Genomic DNA, 25470 nt, shown 5'->3' on the forward strand with positions numbered 1-25470 from the left:
CAGATTTACTAACTTTTCTAGTATATTCAGTCTTGACTTTGGCAGTATTAGTTCCCTTTTGACTTAAAATAAGTAATACTGATCCTTCTTTGCATCTTGCTGTGCAGTTGTAACACAGAGTTCACTTCCAGATTCTTAGATGGGGTGTCAGCTAATAATGAGTGTAGATAAATACAGGTAGGGTACCTGTAGATAAATACAGGTAAATACAGATAAATACTGGTAGGGGATTTAAGTGTATCCCATTGAAACAAAAGTTTACAACACAAAGAAGGAATGTGGTATATCAGTGTTTTAAAACCAACAGAAACAAAAAGCAAATTAAAGAAAGACCTAATTCAGCACCTGGCTTCCATCATAATAGATTCTGATGATGAAACATCTCCTTCATAAACTCCTTCCTGGAGGAATGTGTGCATCAGAACATGTGAACTGAATTAATAATGTTGAACGATAAAAATAAGGCAGGTAGTAAGAAGCATTTGCTCTGGAACACTCCTGTGGGGCTATGACTGAATCTGGCAGTCATAGAAAGGCCAGAGCACAGATAAAATAAAGAGGAAAACTCATCCTGTTCAGTCTTTGGTCCAAATGTGACAGTAAAGAACTAAAAACTAACTTGAGTCTTGAAGCAAAGTTTGCTGATTTGTTTCAAATGCCTATTAATGATGACTGTCTTTCTTACAAAAATAAATTTTCTGCTTATGTTCATGCGTGATCTTGTAGCTTTCCAGTGCATGGTGGTATTCAGTTTGTTACACTGAATTCTGAAGTTTTGTGAGAGTTACTTTACTTTTTGATATATACTGCCCTGAAAATGAACCCTGAGAAGTCAAGAAAATTAGAATCTTATATTTTTCTAAAAAGTAATTTTCTCCTGATATTTAATGTTGTTTAAGGTGAAAATGATTTGGTTTGGATATTTACCACCATTTGATGACCTAAGTAAAAGGGTAATTGAATGTATGTGTTGACAGCTCACTGTTCAAAATTTTAAATTTGCAATATGTAAAATCAACTGAATTATTTGCATACAAAAATGTCAAAATAATTGATAATTTTATCTAACTTAATGCAGAATGTTCGGTACCATATGCTTTTAGAAAATAAGGTCTATATTTTTTTTGGTAATTTGTGCTTGATGGATAGTTTGTAAATGAGGTGTGTTGCCAATAAAATCACTAATGCATTTCAGCATAAAGATTTATGTACCATGTAATCCATGATGACAGATGGTCTTGAATATAACTATAAATAAAACAGTAGGTTTATACTCTGGGAGGGCTGGAGTTTTAGGAAGATGTGGTTTGCCAGCGTTTCCTGCCTTTGATTTGTAAAGTTTTTCTCTTGGCGTATTCTCTTTTGTTCAAAGGCAACAAGTTGTTTTAACTTTATCACATCAGAGTTCAGGTTTCTCAAAAGCCAAAATTTAAAAAAATTGACCAGTTACAACAAATGGCATTACAAAGTAGGATTTGGGATGCTGTTTACAGAGTGGTAGTTTTGTTAGGCTTCTTGTATTCACACTCAGATTTCTGTTGGATCTGGTACTGCAGATTTAGGGACTGTTTGCAAGATCTTCCCTACCTTCAGCTGGTATATAAACTGGGGTTTGTGTGGGGTCCTTGCTGGACTTTTTTATCAATGCATTTTCTCAGTCTTGTAATAGGGTCTCCGAGTTTCCATGTTAGTATGGATGTTACCTATGCATCAGCAGATGTAAGTTTCAGCAACTGAAGTGCACACATGTAAGTCAAGTCATGCCTTCATCTAGTGGTATTTTAGTCTTGCTGTACATTGTTGGAATATAAAAGAGCAAGTCTGGAAATTCCCTGACCAAAGCAATAGCAAAACCTAGTAAGACCACATCGTTCTCTAATGATAACAAGAGTCTGTGGCAGACTGCTTTGATCACTAACAGACAATATAATCTATGCCAGTATTTTGGGGTTTTTTCCACCGTTGCTGCTCCAAATTATTGGGTTTTCATTGCAGAGAATTGGTAGCTGTGATGATTCATTTTTGTATTGAACCACGACCACTGAGGCCCAGTATAGCTGCAGATCTCAGTTCTGTTTGAACATATTTATGTTCTGTTGAACATATTCTGTTTGAACATATGCCCTGTGATAGTTCTTAACTTCTGTAATTTTGTTTGAAAGTAGCATCTTTACATAAGAAAACTGATAATGAAATGCAAAAGAGTCACTGATAATGAAATGCAAAAGAGTCACTGAACATTTGACTACTTCTTGTTGAATTAGATACTTGTTACCTGTGCAGACCCTACCAGCAAAGGTGTTACTGCAGAAAGTCAATGAAGTACCTAAATGTCTTACTTTGAAAGCAGTGAATGAGACAGTTCTGTGTGTAGGCATGAATAACTTCTAAGGACCTCCAGTTTTGTTTCTGGTTTGGGTTTTTTTGTTTCTACATTTTTTTGTTCTTCTTTTTCTCTGACATTTTTCAGAACGCCCTCTGCATTATACTGAGAATGTCCTAGAGCAGGTTCTCCACTGGAGTTCACTACCAGAGCCTGGCACTGCATGTTTGATAATAAAGCGATTTCTAACAGCAGACATGATCAAACTCTACAGTGGTAAGTATCTTTTTTAAACTTGGATTTTTCATGTAGGAACATGAAAATGGCAGATCTTTTCTAGCTGTTTCACTGGGGCAGTGTCCAAGAAAATCTGAAATACTACAGCTTTATAACAGTTACGGATTGATTGAGGGATGTACTGACTTCATTTTAAAACATAGAAATTATGTATATTCTTGTTTCTACAAGCTATAAAGCTCTCTCATTTGAACATAGAAGTTATGCACAATCTCTGCATTTGTTTAATAGTTTATGAACTTCTCTGGAGCTTAAGGCTGCTCCTTTAACTATAGTGCAATTCTGCACGGTGCATCCACACATATTCTTCACTGTACTCTCTGTCTGTGGACTATATATACGATTATCTTGTATATACAATGATGCATATACATATTAGATATAGAAAACATATCTATATATTTTATATAATTATATAAGTGCTTTATATAATAATAATTTTTATCATGTAATCCAGTCCCCCCAAACTACAAAGCTAATTTGAATTACATACTCAAGCAACTGAATGACTTGGAGACATCCTTTAAAAAGGATGAGGAATTTAGATCTGACACTTGAAAGGAAATATAGCTCCAATATATAATACAAAATTATGATTTACAAACTTTCCCAGTCCTATTTTATATTTTTAAGTAATACCTGACTTTAAATCTCCTGTGTGTAGTATTTGCTTTGAGGGAAGCAGGAGTTTAGAAGTCAAAGATGTTAAAAAATGTTTTCAAGCACTTGAAATCCCATATGCTGTCAGTATAAAACATGCAATGGGGGTACATGATGCCTTGTTTAATGCCCATCTGATTTTATTTAATGACAGTTCAAATATATAATCTTTTTTTTCCTCTGTTGCCCATACACAGAGGTATTAATCCCTCCATCTGTGTATCTCTTCTGTTTTGATTTCAAGAAGTAAAAGTTATCCTGTTATGCCTATTCCCCTGAAAGTAATACCTCCTCTCATCATCTTTTATTCCTGTAAAAGCATATTCCACAAATGTGAACCAGCCTTAACAAGTGTGCTATTCATGACTTTTACGTCTGAGGTTGACTATCTCTAAATGTGTCATAGCAGATAGAGAATAGAGAGAAATGGCCTGCTTCATTAAAAGCTTGATATATGAACTCCTATCACCTCACTCAGTCTGTGTTGAAAGGGAATGGGTCATAAGGACTGTGTGAACCACTGCTGTGAGAAACATGTAAGCATTAGGCTGGTGTCTGAAGTTCAATTTAGAAAATGTAGTGCATTTCAAAGGGGAGATACGCCATTTGCCCTCCTTCTCTCCCATTTTCTACATCTATTTGTTCTCCCAACTCATTATAGTAATTTTGGCATCAATTCTATTCAGTTTGACCATAGTCTGGACACACTGGCTTTTAAGTGAATATTTATATTTACTGACTTTTTGCTGTTAAAGTAATTAAAACCTTATTAAATAAGCTATATTAGTTTTCCTAATGGTTGGAGGGGAAACACGTCTGTCATACTGGAGATTTACAGTATTGATTTCTGCAAACTCCACAGAGTAGTTCTGTGTATTGTAAAATCTTTTCTTGAAAATGGAATTGCCATTACAATGAATTTTTACATTGTGAACATATTTTAATTTCTAAAACATCACTTTGTCTAACTGTTTCTTGTTATAAAAAGATAATAAATGCAGTTCTATAGTAATTTCATCTTGTTAGAGTTTTTAAGCCCAGTTTTAGGTTGTAAATTTATTCTGTAACATTATCAACACTGAGGAGTAGTATCAGTAGTTTCAGCAAAACAATGTGTATAGCAAATGTAGGCAAAGATGCACAGAAAGTCTGTTCCATTCATTCACAGTTTGTGGTTGCAGGAATCTATGTGTTCATTGTTTCCATTGCATCTGCACATACTGTTAAAACAAGTAAACAGCTATTTCAGAACAAAAAGACAGGGTTTTTTTAGATAAATCTTGTACTTCCACCATTAGATAGTGCCAGAGTGAGAGAAGATACAGGATGATCTCACTTAATGAGGACCTGGGAAAGGGATGTTCCCAGAGTCTAGAGGAGGAGGAGGCAGTTGTGGTTTCACTGGGTCTCCATCTCAAAATGCATCAGAAATAACTGCTGACTTGAAGAAAGAAGGGGAGACCTTAATCATCTCAGTCTTTTATTCTTTTTATGTAGATAATTCTTCCTCACTGAGTAGTAGGGCTGAGGTGAGGTATCCAACCACTACAATTTATTACTAGGGTTTTTTAACAGTGGATTCAGTACATACAAATGAAGAAGTGGGTGAATGGATGTCCTCCTTTGCAGTAATACTAAGTGTTGTGATCATATTATGTTTATAACTGAGTTTCATGAAGTTTCCTTGGTTCTCTGATTTATGTTAAAATTTTGCAGACTAGTATACAGTGTTCCTGTCCTTTTTTTCTGTTTCCCAGAGACCTCTGTGTCGTCAGCACTTTTCTCCTTTTTCTTCCAAAGACTTTAATGAAGTTTGATATAATGTTCAATAGTGAGCCTAAAGGAATAACTCTATTAGCCACATTTCATCTTAGCAGCTTATGATTGCTTTTCCTGTCAGTGCAGCTTTTCCTATGTTCCTAGTACATTCTTTTTCATAATTATTATACTCATCCTCATTATCTCCATTTTCAACTAATTTCTCATGTTGTGCAATGTCAAACATTGTATTAGTCTAGATACACATTTTCTTTTGTCAGAAATCAACTTTCCTTTTCAAAGGAAAAAGAAAAAGTTAGTTTATTTGTATTGATACGTTTCAGCAAATTGGTGGTGAGTTTTCCACTTTCCTCCAGACCTTTAATTATTCTCTCTTGACAATTTATTCTACAGCTTTTCATGCTGCTTTCAGGAGCACTCTTTAAACTGCTGTTCAGAGGGGCAAAGCATGCCTTGGTCTAAGACATTCTCAGTACATCTTAGTTCTATTTCAAGACCCTTTTCCTTCTCCTAGCTTAAAAATGTTCCCCAATAAAAATTAAAATTTTATTCATTAGAAGAATATGAGAAAGTAGATTTACTTTGAAGTGTGTGTATCTAGGTACTTGAAACTTTACCAGTAGAGAGTAATTTTTTGAGTGACAAGTATTAATTTCTGTGAAAATGTTTTTTATTCAGAGATATTCTTTGAAACACAAACTTCTAACCTGTAGATGGATCAATCCTGAAATGGATTGAGTGCTTCTAGTTTCTTGTCATTGCAAAATTCTAGAAAGTTCTGTGTGTTTTGTAAAGTTCAGATCAGAAAAATCATTCTGATTAGGACACATCCAAATTATTTTGGGTGGGCCTTATGAAATATTGGCCTTGAAAAAATACAGAATGTCATCAGTTTAGAGGATTACTCTTTTTACTCCTTCAGGATTTTCTAAGATCTTTTGAAGTACCAAGTGTGTGATAGATTTGGTGTGGTGGGAATGCTGTTAAGTTTAGAATGATTTTTTGTCATTTTCAGAGCTCTGTGCAGAAGTTTAAAATACTGCAGTTTGGTACAGATGTGGCAGTATCCTGCTATTCTTCATTTGCTATCGTGAAAAAAAGAAAAAAAAAAAAGCTTGTGATTGTGTACATTAGGATTCATATTCTGTTCTGAATGTGAAATAGATATTAGCAGAGAGGGTATATGTTAGGACTTTTTTTAACTGTGCATGCATATTTGCCCTTACAAGTGAGGCAATCCAAGTAACTTCTCATTTTGCTTGCTGAGATGTGTAGATTCTGTCTTTTAGATTCTAACTTAAACTCTCATGAAAATACTGGGAATTTTTCTTTTGAGATTTCCCTTTCATGGCAAACATGCTGATTAGAATGTCTTAATTTATTTGATTAAATCAAAGAAGATTATTATCTTTTTAATTTCCATTATATTTTTAATGCTTTTCTTAACTTCAGTTTGTTCTAATAAAGCAAGGGGAAATTAGATTCACAATTTTTAATTATCTTCTTTTTGCAAATAATTAAGTTTAGTAGAAGGAATAATTTAATTTTGACTCTTTAAGCAGCTGTTTCTTAGCCAGTGTGAAATATGAGATTGAGATACAACTTTTGAAGCTATTCCCAAAGTCTCTTTACACTGTACAGATGATAGCAGAATCTGAATGATTTTTGAAATATAACCTAACTGGGTTTTTTGTAAGCACTTTAAAGTGTATTTGTATAATTGGATGTTTGATGCTGCATATCACTCTTATACATCTTGTGCATAGACATCCATGCACCTGATGCATTAATACATTTTTCAGTATTAAAATTCTAGGGCTCTTCCTAAATACTCATATATGAAATTGTCTATAGGCTCTTTAAAAAAAAAAAAACAAATACTGAAATACAGGTAGCTGCAAGCAGGAACATGCAATATATTTGTATTAGATCCTGCATTTTATGTTCATTAGTGATGCTTTATGCAAGTTCTTAATTGTCCCTTGCCACCTTTCATGTCATGCAGAACTTGACTGCTCATTTAGCAGAATGTATGAAGGTGGAAAAACTACATAATGTTGACTAGAACATGATACAACAAATGTTGCTTCCAAAGCATAACTATTTGTGTAGTTAGCTGTGGCTGTGTGTCATTGTTCTTCACAAATAAGAAAAGCTCACACAAACAGTGGAAATTGGTATTTTCTGTATGTCTGTCTTTCTTGACCAAATGAAAATGTATTTTATGTTACTTTTCATTGTTGATTTATTTAAAACATTATTTTTTCAGTTTGAGTGCTGCCTCTCAACAATAGTTTTATATCAGATACTCAAATCTTAAGTGGAATTTTAATGTGAAAAGCCAAGTTAAGGTTAAGGATGCTATTCTTCGTACACCACATACTCCTTTTACAGTACAGGGTTTTTTTCTATCTTGAAATGAATACTTTATAAAAACTAGTGGTTTAATTCTGGGACGCCTAAACAAGTTTATTCAGCATTTCCTAAAGTGAATGACTTACAGGAAATATCTACATTTGGCAAAAGATAATAGGTAGTGAAACCCAAAATACAGCATAAGCAGTAGGATTTTGGTGTTTTGAGATAAAGGAATTATTAGTCCAGTTAGTATGGATCCCTCCTCAAAGAAAAATGGTATTGAAGAAGAGTTCATCTCCTGCCCAGCTGCTCTCTCTCCCTTCATGCTGGCAGTCTGCTTCCAGCACTAGGTACCTCAAGTAAAAAAGAACACTTCAGAATTCTGCTGAATTCTGTGCTTCTTCATATACACTTCATATGATTCAAGTGGGATTTTTTTTTTCTTTTGTTGTTCCTTACTTTGTTAAAATGTTGGTTTGTGTTTATATCCATGAGACTTACCAGCATGGTAATTATAGTAATTAGTTGTGAAAAGATTCTGCTTTTTGTAAGTAGAATTGCTGGGACATGGTAATAAACTAGGTTTGTTTGTTGTTTTTTAAAGCAACATATATTGGGCAGAATAGGAAAACCAAAAACGCCTGGAAGTGGTGGTACAGTAGTTGATATGTACTGGTAAAAGTTTTTTTGCTTATTTTGTTTAGAATTTTAAATTGCTGAGAATGTACTGAAAAATCTAGTCTAACAAAAAACCCTCAATGGTTCTGATTTATTATTATTTTTTTAATAAAGACCTTTTTAGTACAAAGAATGTGCTTTATAAAACTGACTGCTGCGGAGTAGTGGTTTGGGTTGGTTTTTTATTCTTATTTTTACCAGTTATATGTATGTTTCTGTGTGTATAGAAATATGTAGAGACTCATCACAACATCAGATCTTTATGGAAAATTTTTGCTTCTCTGAAGCACGAAAATTAAAAGTATCCATGTTGTACTTTTGACTTACCCACAAATTCTATTCTGAAAAGATTCTTTAAATTAAAGTGTGTTGACTTTTTTTCCTTCTGTGTACCTAAAATCATAATGCCAATATGTAAGAATACCTTTTATATTAATATATCATATAGGATATGTATTATATTTAAATGCATATTATAGATTAATATAATGGTATGGTTGTATATTAGATTCAATTAATTTTATTATTTACATATGTAACATAACTAATCATGGAATTGTAATCTTAGTCTTTTGAGAAGCATTAATACTGGAGGCATTTAAAAACTTGGAGCTTCTACTGTTGTAAAATATTCTAACTATATGCTTCTTTACTTTCTTGATAGAGAAAAATGAGAAAGGTAGTGTGAAAGCAGGCAATCTGAAGTACAAAGAAGAACCATCAAAACTACTGTCTGGAAACAAATTTCAGGAGCGTTATTTCGTGTTACGGGAAAGAAACTTGCTTCTTTATAAGGATATAAAGGTACAACAAACTGCACCAAACTCTTAAGCACTTAAGCTATATTAAGCACTTAACTCGTAAGCTATCTTTTAGTACAACATTTCTGATGTTAAATGACAATTTCTAGAGTCGTGGCTTGAAGTACAACATTTTTATTTTACTCTTTTGCAGATGCCTTAATGAAAGAAGTTTGAATCAGTTGCTTATTCAGCTATTGTAATTACGATAAGCTTTGAAAAATAAAAATGTTTGGGAATGCCTAAAGATTGTGCTATGACTAGGCTTTCCTAAAACCTGTTGCAGAGAGATGTAGCAGAATATGGAACTTAAGTGAGCTGCATGCTGTCTTGGTATCTCACATAAAACTTGGTAACTCACATAAAACCAACAAGGTTCTTACACCTACAAGTGTCATGATGTAAGATACTACAGGAAACAGTAGCTCTCAGTTCACTAGCAAAATCTTCCACTGCTTCCCAGCAACAGTTTTCAAATGTATTCTCAGTCCTCCAGAAACTAATATGGATAATTAGACATACCTTAGAATTTCACAGAATCAAGCTTAAGCATACTTAATAGCATGGTTGGTTCAGTTTTAAATATTTAATGGGATTTTTTTTTAGAATGGGTTTTGGTGTACACACCTTATATTAAAGTAGGAAGCTAAGTACATATACAGACTTGCTGACCTTAATAAAAGTACTTTTTATAAAGGCAGCTTTATTGCTTAAGTAAGCTAATACAAAAGGCATACTGTGTTATCTTCTGATACTATGGATATAATCTTAATTAGAATGGCCCCGAATGTCAAAAATAGTGTCTCATAATTTAGTGCTAAAATTCAAATGGGCATATACATGAGAATAAATTAATATGCCTATAAAAAATTAATTAGTGTCTTAGAAAAAGTTTTTGGTGGAATTGTTGTACAGCTTCATAATCTCCTTTCATTAGCCATTTCTAAAACATTGAATTCCCCAACTCGGGTGGAATTTTGAGCAGTGTTACTTTTAAGTGGCTTTATAGTTGATTTTTAGGAGGCAAATGGAAATACCATTCTGACAGAATAGTCTATATCATTTTGGTTTATTTTCTTTTGAGAGATATTCAACTATCACTAATAATAATCTTGGTTTAACTGTAGTCATATTTAGAAATTAACAGTAGGAAGGCCTGGCATTGCAGACGGAAAATTTTATTTAATGACTGCATGTACTAATTAATTTATAAATTCTCAATAACAGCAAATTAAGTTTGTATGTGTGAGTGGAGATATGTTCTATTAAGTGTTTCTCTTGTTGAAGAGCAATTATCAAAAAGCTAAAAGTTTCCATGGTACTGTATGTTAAATTACAGTATTGTGCTAATTGACTGAAACCACACACCAATGCAAAGTACTTAGGAGATAAACTCACACACAGACAAATGGCTTTCTTATGGTGCATTTTTGTGAGTATATTGTTGTTTAATTAAATACTCTATTTTGTAGGCATTTTTCATCCTGGCAGTACCTATGCTTTGAGTGTGAAGTTAGACAAGAATACCAACCATAAAACTGTGGGCTTTTTTGTTTTATTTCCCGAAATGCTTGTCATCTCAAATTGTCTCTTTTTCATGACACTGGAGTGTTAATAGCTGTAGAGGGAGAAATGGAAAATCCAGGACAGAAAACACTATGAAGTAGCTTTATGTACTGGGATTATAAGATTTGTTAAGTTTGTTGGTGTGGGTTTTTTTCTAAATAGAAAGCTAAAACACTTGACCTAAAAGTACTGAAAGGATGTTGGTGTGTTGTGTTAGGTGTTAGTTATGTTTTGTAATAGGAGAGTATACATGAGAATTTATTACTTCCTTTCAGCATTTCATCCTCCAGGCATGTTCAGTTTTCATACATGGTGTGCATGTGTCTTTTGTAGGTTGGCTGGAGGTAGTTTGTTCAAGAAACAAGGCAAGAAGGAACCTCAGGAGATCTCTAGTCCAACTTCCTGTTCACAGTAGGGCTAGCGAGTGAGGTCAGAAGTGGTAGCTCAGGGCTTGATACAATGAAAATTGCATCATCTTGAAAACACCCAAAGATGGAGATTGCACAGCTTCTCTGTGCATCCTGTTGCCATACCTGATTGTTCTCATGAGAAAAATTTCTCCTTGTGTCTAGTCATCCTCTCATGATGCAAAGAGCCTCCCTTGGTCTTCCTGATAACTTCCCTGTGGGTGGTGATGGGGTGCAGTTAGGTCAAGCCTCTTCACTCAGGGCAAGTGCTCCAGTCCCCAGGCACTTTTGTGGGCCTCTGTTGAACTCACTCCAGATTATTGATTTTTTTTGGTTTTGTTTTTTACTGGGGAGCCCAAAACTAGATGCAAGGCTGCAGATGCAGTCTCACAAATGCTGAGGAGAATGGGAAAATCAGTCCTTGACCTATGGTCTGTGCTTCTAACATTTCCTGAAAGACTTTGCTGCCAGGACACACTTCTGGCTTATGGTCTCATGCCATCTGTCAGTACCCTCAGGTCTTTCTCAGCAGAGCTGCTCCCCAGTCTGTGTCATTGCAGGTATCTATTCCTTCCCTGCTGCAGGGTTTGGTATTTATTGTTATTGAATTTCATAAGATTCCTGCTGGCCCATCTCTTTGTCCTGTATTAGTCTCTCTGGAAGTCAGCCCTGCCCCCAGGCACATTGACTGCTCCTCTGAGTCATTGTGCAAACCTGATGATTGATTGCCCCAGGTCATTGATGAAGGCCCCAGGTCACACCCCTGCAATACTCCCCTTGTCATCAGGCTGCAGTTAGTGTATGTCTGGTTAACCATCACCCTCTGAGTCTGATCATGCAACTAGTTTTTACTGGTCTATATATTCACCCAACCAGACTGTAACATCCCAGCTTGGGTGGAATAATATTGTGGGAGATAGTGTAAGCTGATAAAGCTGAGATTAAAGACATCCAGTACTCCCCTCCTTTATCCTGAGATCCAGTAATTTTATTGTAGAAATAAACTACATAGGTTATGCTGCATGCTCCCAGTAGCACCTTCTCTTCCATGGGTTCAGATGTGCTGAAAGAAAACCCATTCCAGGATTTCCCTACAGAATGAAATGAGCCTGGCAGGCAACTTGATCTTCAAGTCACCTTTTCAGTCTTTACTGAGAATGGATGCAGTCTTTTCCTTTTTCCAGTTACCAGCAGTTGCCCCTGATCTCTGACATGTCCAAGGTGATACAGAGCAGCCTTTCAAGGTTTTCACTCAGAACCCTTGGATGCAGCCTATCTGATCCAATTGACTTACTTGAGAGAAGTTTAAGTCATGCCCTTCCTGATTCAATCCAATGTCCCCGTGGTGCAATTGTTACTCTACTTTTTGAATCCTTTCTATAAGTGTAAAGGCCTAGAAGAATTTGATGGTGTGAAGACTGATGAGGGAAGATGCTGAGTTACCTGAGCCTTAGTTACCTGTGTCTGCTGTTGCTAATTCACCCTCCCTGTTCAGCACTGGATCAACATTTTCCTTGTTCAGCCTTTTACTAAGACACCAGTGCAGAAGCTCTTCATGTTGCCCTTAATGTCCATAGGAGGTCTCAATTCCAGAGGAGCTTTGGCTTTACTAAAAGCATATCTGTATGTCCTGAGAAGTGTTTCTAAATTTCTTACTTCATAGTCTATCCCTGTTTCCACCTCCTGTACACTACCACCTTTGCCTGCATTGGAGCTCCACCAGAAGCTACTTATTTACCTGGGCTTGTCTCCTGATAATTCTTTTTTTTCCTGACTATTGAGATGAATCATTACTGTTCTTGGAAAATGCTTTAATCTTGGAGAATGCCTTAAAACCTTTCCCGATTTCCTGAGCTCCTTTACCCTTCAGAGTTGGCAGCTCCCATGGACATCCACTTATCAGATCCTTGAATAAGCCAAGTATTGCTCTTCTAATCTTTGTGATTTGTCCTCTGCTAACTCATGACCTTTTTACCCTCAGGATCTTGAGCTCTACTATTTAATGGTAAATGTGGCAAATACTACCACTGATTACAGCATCCCTTGTCTGTGAATAGCAGATCCAGCTGTGCATCACCCATTCCAGTACAGTTGTCAAGAAATTATCCTTGACACCCTCTAGAAATCAGCTGGATTGCTTGTGTCCCACTGTGTTACCCCGAAGCCCTGCCTTTCTCATCCCTTGCCCCATAAGAATCAGCATCTATTACCCAGATACTTCCTTGGGTTGTTTAAATACTGGGTTTTTTACCCTGATGAGGAGATTCGAGGCAATTAGTCACGGTTATATTGCCCATCCCATAGAAAAGCTCCTTAGAACAAAGGACATCCCCACTTCTCATCTTCCTTGGCTTGTGTCCATATATTCTAGAATTCCAGTTTTGTGACTTGTACCACCACATCTTCATTATTGCAGTTGTATTACAGTTTTGTGGCTTCTCGTGGCCCTGAAATTCTTAGTGTGCTTTGACTTGCAGTTAGTGATTGGCACACTTTCTTGCTCGGTAAGAAATAAAGAAAAAATGAAGTTATCTGTTAGAGAAGGGGGCTGCAGCCCATGAAAGAAGCCTAACTGTGAAGACAACCATGTGGCAGTTTCTCTTTTGCACATTTGTGATACAATAATTAAAATCTTCTTTTATTTGCAGGCTAGCAAACCTGAAAAAGTGTTGCCTGTCAGTTCCCTCAAGCTTTATATTGGAGTGAAAAAGAAAATGAAGCCACCAACAAAGTAAGAATAGAAAAGAAAATAAGTTAAACAAACACTCTGTTAGCAAAGTACTTTTATTATCATCAAGAAAGGGGAACATAAAATATTGTAGAATGAGAACGTCAAGAAGCCAGTTGAAGTATGCTGAATTAAATTACCTTCTGTAGTACTATTTGCCCTAACCTGTTTTTGTGTTCCATGTTAACTTTTCTATGCTAGGAAATTACTTTATTGATTGGCTTGTCTTAATCTTAAGTGTATTATCTCTTGTGGATATGTTTTCTGCTTACTCACTTAATTTTGTAGTGTGTGTTCTGCATTTCATTGGTGGACACACCTTCACCCCAAGGTAAAAGAGAGAGCAGAGAAAACCAACTAGTCATGGCCTTTAGTAGCAGTCCCTCTTGTTCAACAGAGAATTTTACTTTTTCAGAATCCCTGTTATTTTGATGTTTCTTCTTCCAGCTGAAGACTACAGTGCCCTTTGCAAACATCAATGACTGTATCTCTGGAAAAGACCATTGAAAAATTACACGTTTTTCTCAGATTTTACTAGAATTCTGACACTGAGACAGTACATAGGATTCTGTCCCAAGGGAATTCTAAGTTGACTGTAGCCTTTAAGCAGATCTGCTCAAACTTTTCCTTTACAGTGTGCACATCAAAGTGACCCAAAAAGGTTTGTGAATTTCAAAGCTTAGTTCTGCTAAAGAAAAAAGTTGGTGGAGTTTTGGTTTGGTGTTTTTTTGTTCAGTTTGTTGGTGGGGTTTTTTTGAGTTAAGAGCAGAAGGAGTAGGAGATTAGTCCAAAATAGGAGTAAAAGCTATATAAATGAGAAGCAGGTAGCTCCTTTCCTTGAGATTTATTTTCAGTCTGCATTTAGAAGCAGAAATCTCTTTTGCAAAGTCTTTTGGATCTCCAGGAGAGTCTGTGTTTCTCTGACCTTAGAGGCTTCATTGTGCATCTACACCCTTTTTTTTTTTTCCAGCAGTTTTGAAATCTCAGTAGACTCTTGTGGTTCCTTCTATTTATAGTGCAAGCATACCTCTCTCTTGTCTCTGCCTTCCACAATGTAGTGGACCCTTTGCTGGGCACCATCTTAGCAGTTTTACTTCCAGCAGGTTTCAGAAAGCACAGCCACAGCCAAAATGAGGCAAGTAGTTAGCTATCATCTGCAGGGCTTGTCTGTGACCTTTGGCCAGAACAGAATGTTCATTACCTGTGAATCAGCTGAGAGAAAATGAGAAAAATCCATCATCAAACCCACAGTTTCATTCTAGATTTGCAGTACACATTTACACTCAATAATATTTTTTTCTCCACTTAAGAACACTATGTAAAGGTAATTAATCTCTGTATTCTGAGGAATATATCCATGTCTTCAGTTACTGAAACTAAATTTTTTTAAATTTTATTTGTTTCAGCTGGGGACTTGCAGTATTTTCTGAAAAGTACCAGTGGTAGGTAAACACCAAACACATGATTTAACTTCAATGTTTTATACATGTCAGACTGTTCAATTTCACAATAAGAAAGTCTGAAAACTAATTAGGGCAATATTTTGCTTCCATACTGACTTTTGCTATGTTTCTCTAAAATTACTAAACAGTTGTAATTCCTATATTTTTGTAATCTTTTGGGATTATGTGTCTGTCTCCTTGCTGTTGCTATAAGGCAAATTATTTTCATAAATTTTGAATGATAAATTTTAAACCTATCTACATGCTTTAAATGAAGCACATGCATTGATTTCAAAATAGGGTAAAGTGATAATTTGAAGGATTTCTATTACCCTATCATTTTATAAGGGTGTTAATATAGGCAGCATACATAAATAAATGTAAGCACTGCCTGAAGTTGTCTAGAAGTCTGTTCTTTAATACGTTTAACTGCAACAGGAAGTTTTGTTGTTTTCTTGTTAATTATGTATTGCATTCTAGGTATATATGTTGTGATGGACAAGATGCACAGATGGAGTGGATGATCAGCATTTTTACTGCACAGGTACTAATTTGGTGACAGAAATGTAATTTGTATTGCTGGTAGGAAAATCCCATGGAACAATCATATTTATGTGTTATGGCTATGTTATAAAATCGTACAATGCCAGGTTGGAAGGGACATCAAGGAGCATCTGGTCTAACCTTTCTAGGTAAGAACATGATTTAGATGAGATGGACAGCACCCTGTCTAGCTGAGTCTTAAAAGTATCCAGATTTGGGAAATCCACTGCTTCCCTGGGGATATAATTCCAATGTCTGACTATTCTCAACAAAAAAAATTTTTTCTGGTATCTGGTCAGGTTCTCCACAGGAATAAATGGCACTCATTACCCCTTGTCTTTTCCATGTGATTCCCTGTGAAAAGAGAATCACCATCTTCTTGGTAGGCATGTTTTAAGTACTGAAACGGCAATGTTTTCCTAAACCCTCTTTTCTCCAGACTGAACAAATCCAATTATCTTAGCCTTTCCTCATATGGCAGACTTCCCAGTCCTTTTGTCATCTCTGTGGCCCTTCTATGGACCCTTTCCAGCCTCTCCATGTACTTTTTTGGATAGCAGGAACCCCAGCAGATGGAGTTGCAGTGCCATTAAGGTTTCTGGAAAACTGCAATAAAACTGTAAAAAGATGGTCTATGAAGACATATTTATAATGTAATTTTAATGTGAAAACTGGGTACTTTGAGGATAAGAGGGAAGAACATTATATTCTGACATTTTGGGTTTTTTTTTTCCTGCTGTGTTGTAGAGAAGCTGATTAAAGAAAACCAATTCTTTTCCTGTACAGTAATAAACCTCTTCTAGGTGAAATTCTGTCCATTGACATGGACATAGGTATGTTTGTGTGCCACAATGTCTTGACTACTATTTCTCTGCTCACTAGCTTGGAGGCTGCAATCAGAGTAGTCCCAAAAGAAGGGTGCTCTTTTGAAAAGCAGAGGTGTGAAGCTCTGTTGAAGAACTGTGCCAATACAGCTGTATTTCTGTGGTGTCCAGATCAGTTTAGCTAAAAGTGCCAATTGATTGTGTTTACCCTAAATTAAGTAATCTTCTGCTCACTGCTAGTGAGTAAGGTTTGTGTATGTTTGAGTGCCACATAATGCATCCTTGCAAATGAAGTTATATTTTTACACAGGAGGAAGTAGGAGTAAGAGAGAGATGGGAAGAATTCAGCCTGATAGGAAACTAGAACATAGTTAATGTTTTTTAATTTTTTTTTTTGTGTGTGTGTGTGTGTGTGTGTGTGTGTGTGTGGTGGTTTAGGCCCAGCTGCTACCAGCCAGGCCTCTGTTCACTCACCCCTATCCTCTCTGTGGGAGGAGAAAATCCACTCAGAAGCTTGTTAGTTGTGACAAGGACAGGGAAGTTTGCTTCCTCAGTTACAGTAACAGGCAAAACCAGGAAGACTCAGCTTGGGAAGAAAACAAAATTACTCTATCAGGAGAAAGAGAAAACATGACCAGATTTTAATATGTTCTTCCCAGGCCTGGATTCCTTCCCTCCCACCTGCCCTCAGGGCACCGGGCACAGGCAGGGGGGGTTCAGGGTCAGTTCCCCACACGGTGTTTCTGCCGCTCCTTCCTCCTCAGGGGGAGGACTCCTCTCAGCCTCACCCTGCTCCAATGTGGGGTCCCTTTCATGGGAGAGTCCTTCATGAGCCCATCCAACATGAGGTGCAGTCCCTCAGGAACAGACTGCTCCAGCGCTGGCTGCCCCCAGAGTCATGACCTGTCACCTCCCCTGGCACAGGGTCCTCCATGGCTGAAAATCCACATTTGCCCCACCATGGTCACTCAGGCACTGCTCCACCGAGCTCCTCCATGGGCTGCAGGGGCACAGCTGCCATCTCACCACGGGCTTGGGGGAAATCTCTTCCTGGGCACCGCCTCTCTTTTCTTCCTCACCAACCTTCATATCTCTGCTCCAGCACCTGCTCTCACCTCCTCCTCTCCTCTACTCTTCTCTGCTCTGCGAGTCTTTTCGCAGTTTTGTTTTCCCTTTCTTTAATATGTTGTTTGAAGAGGCTCATGAAGCTTCCCATATCTCCTCAGCCTTTGCCAGCTGTGGAGCCAGAATTGGAGCAGGGGAAGATTCCAGGCGCTTCTCACAGGAGCCAAACTCCCACCCCTCCCCTCCTCCCCCCACTACCAAAATAGGACTGCACTAACCTGAAACATTGTGACAGATTTTTCTTGACTTTCCCATGACATTCAAGGAAATTTGAGGAAGATCACTGTGAATAAATATCACTAGATTTATGATTACCTGTGAGCTTTAAAAATTGTATAAAGTGGACCACACAAAAGACTGTTGCAATACATACTTCTTAGGGTGTTCTTAAAATAGAATCTGATCTTCATGGATAGTAGTGCTAGAAGTAAAATACATGCCTTGTAAGTAAGACTTCCAATTTTTTTGTTTTATTCAGCCCCTTAAAGTATTGTAGTTTCTATGGAAACAGCCACCAGTCCTGGCATGCATCTTATGGGCATAACAAGAATGGTGGCACTACAAATAGGCTCAGAGGTTATTGACAGAGGCTACTTAGGAATAACTCATACAAGCTTGGTCACTGTTGAAGTCCTTTTGACATGAAATCGCAAGAAGGGCAATCTATTAGGATTTGATCAGATAGCGTGCAATGTAGGAAGTTCCTCTGCCAATATAGATTAACAACCGAGAGATACTACTTAATGTTCATGGTATTTTTTCTAACAGAAAAAAAGTACATTTTCTAAAAGTTGTTATGAATTGAACTATTGTTTTTTTAAAAAAACTTCATTCCAATGAATAGACAGTAGAGTGAGTTAGCAGTACTAGTGAGCTACATTGGGAGGGTTTATTGGTTTTGTATTGGGCTGTGTTTTTTCTGTGGGGTTTGGATTTTCTTAATTGGCATTCTGAACATCAGTATTGTTGTCAGTTTTTTAATTAAACAGGAAATTACATCATAGAATCATAGAATGGTTAGGGTACTTGGCTCTGGTGAGGCCACGTCTTGAGTACTGTGTTCAGTCTGGGCACCTCACTGTGAGAGGGACGTAGAAGTGCTTGATCCTGTCCAGAGAAGGGCAACAAAGCTCATTAAGGGCTTGGGGCACAAGTCCTGTGAGGAGTGGCTGAGAGAGCTGGGGTTGTTTAGTCAGGAGAAGTAGTGGCTGAGAGGAGACCTTATTGCTCTCTTCAACTGCCTCAGGGGAGGTTGGAGCGAGGAGGGAAAGAGCCTCTGCTCCTTAGTCAGCTGTGAGAGGACCAGGGGAAATGGATGTCAGCTGCAGTAGGGGGGGGTTAGGCTGAATGTTAGGAAACATTTTTTCACTGAGAGGGTTGTCAGGCATTGGAATCGCCTGCCCAGGACAGTGGTGGAGTCACCATCTCTGGAACTATTTAAAAGACGTTTGGACCTGGTCCTTAAGGACATGGTTTAGTAGTTAGCTTATGGAGTTGGTCAAAGGTTGGACTGGATGATCTTGGAGGTCTCTTCCAACCTAAAACATTCTATGATTGTGTGGGTTGGAAGGAACCCTAAAGGTCATCAAGATCCAACCCCCTGCATGGGCAAGAATACCTCCCACTAGACCCAGTCACACAAGGCCTCATCCAACATGGCCTTGAACATTTCCAGGGTTTGGGCACCAACAAACCCCCTAGGCAATCTATTCCAGTATCTTACTACCCTCATGGTGAAGATTTTTTTCCTAATATCTAACTTATATCTGCACTCTTTGAATTTAAAAACCATACCCCTTGCTCTATCGCTACTATCTCTGGTGAAAAACCCCACTCCAGCCCCTTCAGGTACTGGGAGGCTGCTATAAGGTCTCCCTGGAGCCTTCTCTTCTCCAGGCTGAACAGCCCTAAGTCTCAGCCTGTCTTCATAGCAGAGGAGCTCAAGCACTCTGATCATCTTTGTAGCACTTCTCTGGACCTTCTCCAACAGGTCTGTATCTTTTCTGTTCTGGGGGCTCCAAAGCTGTATGCAGTACTCCAGGTGCAGTCTCACAAGAGCAGAGCAGAGGGGCAGAATCACCTCCCCGGCCCTCCTGTCCATCCTTCTTTTGATACAGCCCAGGATGTAGTTTGCCTTCTGGGCTGTGAGCACACACTGGAGGCTCATGTTGAGCTTCTCATCTACTACCACCCTCATGTCTTTTTCCTCAGGGCCTCTCTATCCATTTTCCCCCCAGCCTGTATCTGTGTCTGGGGTTGCACTAACGCAGCAGAACCTTGCACTTGGCCATGTTGAACTTCATTATGTTGGCATTGGGCCCACCTCCCCAGCCTCTCAAGGTCCCTTTGGTTGGACTGTGTTCCTTCTAAGATGTCAACCACACCACACAGCTTGGTATTGCCAGTAAACTTGGTGAGGATACACTCTATCCCACAGTCCATGTCTCCAACAAAGATGTTAAATAGCACTGGTCCCAGTACTGACCTCTGAGGAACACCACTTGTCATTTGCCTCCACTTGGACACTGAACCGTTGACCACAGCTCTCTGGGTGCAGCCATCCAGGCAATTACTTCTCCACCAAGTGATCCATCTGTCAAGGCCTTGTCTTGCCAGTTGGAAATCAGGATGTCATGTGATTCCCATCCGCCATCTCTGTAGCTTTGTCTTAGAATGCTGCCAGATTTGTCTGACATGATTTGCCCCTAGCAAAGCCATGTTGGCTGTCATCAGTCACCTCCATAATTTTCCATGTGCCCCAGAAGATTTTTCAGAAGGATCAGTTCCATGATCTTGCCAGGCACAGAGGTGAGACTGACTGGCCTGTAGTTCCCCATGTCTTTTTTTTTTCCCCCATTTTAAAAACAGGGACATTTTTTTCAAGTCAGTGAAAACCTCATCAGACTGCCACAATGTCTCAAAAATGGACAGAGGCTTAGCAACTGCATCCACCAGCTCCCTCAGGAACAATGGGTGGACCCTATTAGGTCCCATAAGATTTGTGCACCTTCAGGTTCTTTAGATGGTCATGAACCTGTTCTCCTACAGTGGGGAGATGCTAATGATGTAGATGTGATGTATTGTTGTTATTGCAATATATTACACTAAATAAATTTGGAGTTAACATCTGCTTGAGAAAGCAGTGGCTCATGTTGCTAAAGCTTACTATAAGGTCTCCAAATGCTTTGTATCGTGCAGCAGCTGGCAGTTATTATCACATTATCCCATTTCTAAACCAGAAAACTATAAATGTCAGCTGAGGTTATTTTTTGTTAGAATTTTCAAACTGAGGTAATCTTAACAAAACACAGATTGGCTTTTACCTTATCTGTTATCACAGTATTTGAACACCTTTGTGTGAGAGAGGCTACGGGCAGCACGTTTTATTTGTCTGTGGAATGGCTTAAATAAAAATTGAAAAATACAATAAAGTGTTTTTTTAAGTTTTGAGACATTGACATTAAATTCATTTCCTCCTAATTGTTCATTAAATGATGCAATTAGGAGGAAATAAATCTATGATACTGTGCTGCTCCATGCTTGAGTATAACGGGACTATTGGTAATTAATATCAATAAGATAGTAGTATTATTGTTACCTTTTCCCCCCTGTCTTCTGATAATATTTATTCATGTACTATAAATATTGCAGGGACTACAAATAGCAAACTGTTAAGTAACATGGTAATACAGTAATAGGAGTACTTCTGATACAGAAAATCAAATTAGCCAAGAACTTTAGTCTTGTATTTCAAGATGGTAAATACTAAGAGGGTTTGGAGGAAGGCCATTGTTTCTTTCAGTTCTGTGCAAAATCATATTGATAAGCTGAAAGTTGATTCTTGAATTCTATAATGGTTTTGTACAAAATCACTTAATAGCATATGAAGCATACAGTTGAAGTAATTAATTGCTATGAAGATGAACACAATAATATTTTTCCTGTTCCATTGCCTTTTGATCAAGTAGAGAGAGGCAAATTACCATGAGGTGCAGTTGAGCAGATAGGTCAAAACTATGAATAAATGCATTTATTATGTGACCTAATACAATTCTAGTATTTCTGAATTACTTTCTCAGAGTTCTATTTTAAGAAATGTTACAGACACAAAAGGGAAATCAAGCTGCTTAACTGACAGGGATAGTTTCATTGGGCTTCCTGAGAATTAAGGAAGGCAGTTTTCCTCAGAAGCTGACTTAAAGTTTCTCAGCCACTTTTTGAATCAATTTAGCCCACAGTAAACTAATTCTGGTTGTCAAGACCTGCTCTTTCAGATAATATTCTCAGTGTTTCATTGAAAGAAATTGTTCTTAATGCTCACTGTTTACTCTTATAACAGACTTGTCATCACCCCATGTAAGGACTTCTTATTCCATAAAGATGTGAATTTATAGAATTTCTAAATTTGAAAATATTGCTTCTAATTTCTAGACTGCTATTCTATGCCAATTACTGATTCTTGTGGCTTTTTATTAGTAATGCTGTTTTTACTTGCAGACTATCTGCAAGTATAGTCAAAGCACCACAACCGAATTTTTGGGTACAGCCTTGAAGAGAGTCAGGTCTGGATAGCTGGAGACTCCACAGTCTTTCAGGGTAGTTTGTTCCAGTGTTTAAGCACTCTCACAGACAGAATTTTTGTTTTCTATTTATTATAACTGATGCTTTGAATCAGTGTTTTGCCACTATTTATATGAAGTATTCTTAGCTTTCATTAGGGCTCCTTTGCAGTTCTGGCTTGCCAGTTTACTTTTGAGTTGGGCTGATTGGGTTTCATGAGCTCATCTTTAGAAACTGTTCTTCTGCTGCAGCCTCTTTGATTCACATGTGCTTTGATTTCTACATGTGAAATTCTGCATGTTCTGCTAATGAAAGGTCATTATAGACTTCTTTTTAAATGCTTTATTTGAAATACGTACTTCATGATTTCTTTTTTTTTTTTCTTCCTTCTCTTCTCAGTAATATTTTTCACTCAGAATGAAGCTGCATGCTTTGGAGTTCTCAAAACTGACCAGTTTTAGTTGAGCTAAAGCAAAGACTATTATTGAAGCCAGATGTGTTTGTTTGTAGGTTGTGTTTTTTGATCATTCAGATTGTCAAGCCATTTCCTTTTGGTAACGCATATTAAGATTTTAGAATTGCTTAACCTACAATAACAGTATAAGTTTTGAAACACTTGTTTGCTAATTGGAGTAATTTTATTTTATTTCAGATTTTTTGTGGGGACTTCTGAAAGCATGCTCATGTAGAATTTTGAAATTGTGAATCAAGTCAATGTGTATTGATGGTGTTTTCTCTTCTTAGAAGATAATCGGATTATCTTCTTCTCTGTTACATAATGTGTAGGCACTTATGTAGGCAGCACTTATGAAATATTAGCATAATTTTAAATGCCTTGGTGTCTTTCCTCTTTTCACACAAGAGGAGGGTATCGTATTGTGCAGTAGATAGCTTTTTGTAGGAGGGTTTTGCCTACAAAATAATGTTGTGTATTTGTGAAATTGCACACCAAGAATAAAGATTATTTTGTTCTTCAGCATGCAGATATTTGGCCACCTGCTGGAAAAGTAAGAAAACAGTCTATAACTAAAAGTCCAAAGATTGGAGGCTTGCCCCTAATTCCCATTCAACAGGAGAAGAACACTTGTAAAATCAGAGGGAGTACAGAAGTAAGTGGAGTGTAAACTTGGTGTACAACTTCTAACCACATTGCTGTATTATTAAAAACTCCAATAATCATGAACTGTCTAGAGCTGGATCAATATCAAATGTGGAAGCTTGATTATTTATGCTATGTCTAGATCTTGATAAATTCTATGCAAAGGGTGTTTGTATACTTTAGAATAGACAGTAATTTAAGATTAACACAAAATTATGTCATGGAAAATAAAAGCAAACACTCCATGTACACAGAAAGCCCAAACTGGAAAGAAGAGTAAAATAGTGGTGGCAAGTAGGTATATGATAAGGGTTTATTAAGGAAACATACAGCTATATAGTCAGCAAAGCATTAGATATTCATTCATGTACCACACATTCAGTGTGTCTGTAGACTTGTACTTGTCAAAAAAAATCAAGTAAAATCTCCATTTTAAAGCATTGGAGAGTGATAATATGACCAAGCATTTTCTGAAAGATGCTGGTTTGTGAAAAATAAGAGGCCTGTTTACAGATCAATGCATAAACTTGTATTAGGAGAGCCATCAAATTTATTATTATAAAGACAGGAAAAGAGGATGGAAGTTTTCCAAAGAGTGAAAAAAGTTACACCTTTGTGATGTGAAGTGGGGAAAAATAATAAACATAACCTCAAAGATACCCAGAAACCAAAAGGTTTACTATTTATGTTCTCTGCAAAAAAGTCTATATAGAATCTACTCTTTTTTTTTTCCCATTATTGGAAGTAATTTTGCTGTGTGCTAACAATACATACATGATACAGAAAGTTTGAAAACACTATAACTAGGAATCCTTTTATGGGTAGTACATTTAAAATATGCTTATTTCTCATCTAGAATAGGTTAAATGAAATAGAAATACATCACTGTATATCAGGAAGTCTGTAATTTTATTTCAAAATATGGGAAGACTGAGGAATGAGAAAAAACTTTTCAAGCTGTAGTCAAATACCGTATTGTTGTATTAAGTGTAACGCTTTGAAAGGAACAGTGAGTCACAGGCATAAGGGAGGATGCAAATAGATAATGTTGCTTCAGTGTGGGTTTTTTTTCCCACTGGTGATGTGCAAAAAAAGGAAAAATATGGGATGGGAAAAAACCCATACCTATTATTATCAATTTATTCACCAATTACTTGATTAAGAGGCTGAAATTAAGAGGCAAACAGCTACTGCTAACATGAAATTGTTGCTTTTTACACTAGGAGCTGTTGGGAGGTAAGTATGGGGTCCAGCACATAACTATCAGTGGGCAGCAAATCAAATACTGAGAAATGATTTTATTAAGAAATCAGATGTGGCGGTTTTGTTCACACAACATTCTGATATGTTGTTTACAAGAGGAACTGCTTGTAACTGTAAATGCTTTAATTTGAACAACAGGATTTTGCTCCATCCATTGAATATTGTTAGAATTCAATGTCTGGGAGTTAGAATTCCTGTACATGCTGAATAGGCTTTAAAAGTTCAGCATGTTGCAATTAGTCTGTGTTAAGGGCCCACATGCCAGGATCCAAAACTGTTTCAGAGGAGTGGGCAACCTTTGCATGTGAGTGCTGTATTTGATCTGTTCCTACTTTCATTATACAAAGGGCCACTGCTATACACAGTTTAGCAGGTAGAACTATACTGATTTCAGATGTTTAGTTGCTATTTTTCTTCTGAAAAGATGCAAAATTGAAACATGACATTAAAAAAAATGTAAGTAGAAGATTGTTGCTCCTGACTGAATTTAGCTACTAATTCATGTCTTGGTTTGCTGTGAATAGCTTGGAGTGTGTTACTGTGCTTTCTGAAAGGTACTGCACAACAATTTACATTTTACATATTGAGTATATATTATCACAGTCCTTTTATTATTGGTTTTTTAATTGAGCATGAATCACAAGGGAACATCTCACTGTTTTCTTGTTTGTGCAAGAAAATTATCTTAAATTAAAACAAATTCTTTTAAATGGAAATTTATAGCTTTTTTTTTCAGGGACACAAAAGTCTGCTCCGTGGTAACCCATGTAGCAGGATGAACTCTTGTTGTTCTGGGACTGATTTTTTTTAATTATTATTTTTATTTTGTGCAGCTCATGGCCACTGGTGCTTCATTTTTAATAGCTAGTTTTCATTCTTGGAGAATGCACACAGAAATATTAGCTTCCTTAATGCTAAAAGTGATATAACCCCTTTATCTCTCTCTTTAAAATTGCAGTTTGAATAGTCCGAATGTTTTCCTTTTATTATTCAACAGACACTAGCTCAGGTGAAACTT

At 37.1% G+C, this 25470-nt stretch overlaps 1 protein-coding gene across 2 annotated transcripts in view; it reads left to right on the forward strand.

Annotated features, from left to right (window-relative positions):
* The window catches only part of ARAP2 (ArfGAP with RhoGAP domain, ankyrin repeat and PH domain 2), a 127624-nt gene that overhangs the window by 97397 nt on the left and 4757 nt on the right, over positions 1-25470 (forward strand). Inside the window, exons 28-33 of one of the 2 annotated variants that reach the window (XM_071743784.1) lie at positions 2471-2599; positions 8760-8899; positions 13517-13599; positions 15003-15038; positions 15519-15582; positions 23068-23199. In XM_071743784.1, the coding sequence (XP_071599885.1) occupies positions 2471-2599; positions 8760-8899; positions 13517-13599; positions 15003-15038; positions 15519-15582; positions 23068-23199 (584 nt within the window). The remainder of the gene's footprint in view (positions 1-2470; positions 2600-8759; positions 8900-13516; positions 13600-15002; positions 15039-15518; positions 15583-23067; positions 23200-25470) is intronic. The other variant, XM_071743785.1, reaches the window with a different exon arrangement.

The sequence above is a fragment of the Heliangelus exortis genome, chromosome 4 (genome assembly GCF_036169615.1).
Source record: "Heliangelus exortis chromosome 4, bHelExo1.hap1, whole genome shotgun sequence".
Classification (NCBI taxonomy): domain Eukaryota; kingdom Metazoa; phylum Chordata; class Aves; order Apodiformes; family Trochilidae; genus Heliangelus; species Heliangelus exortis.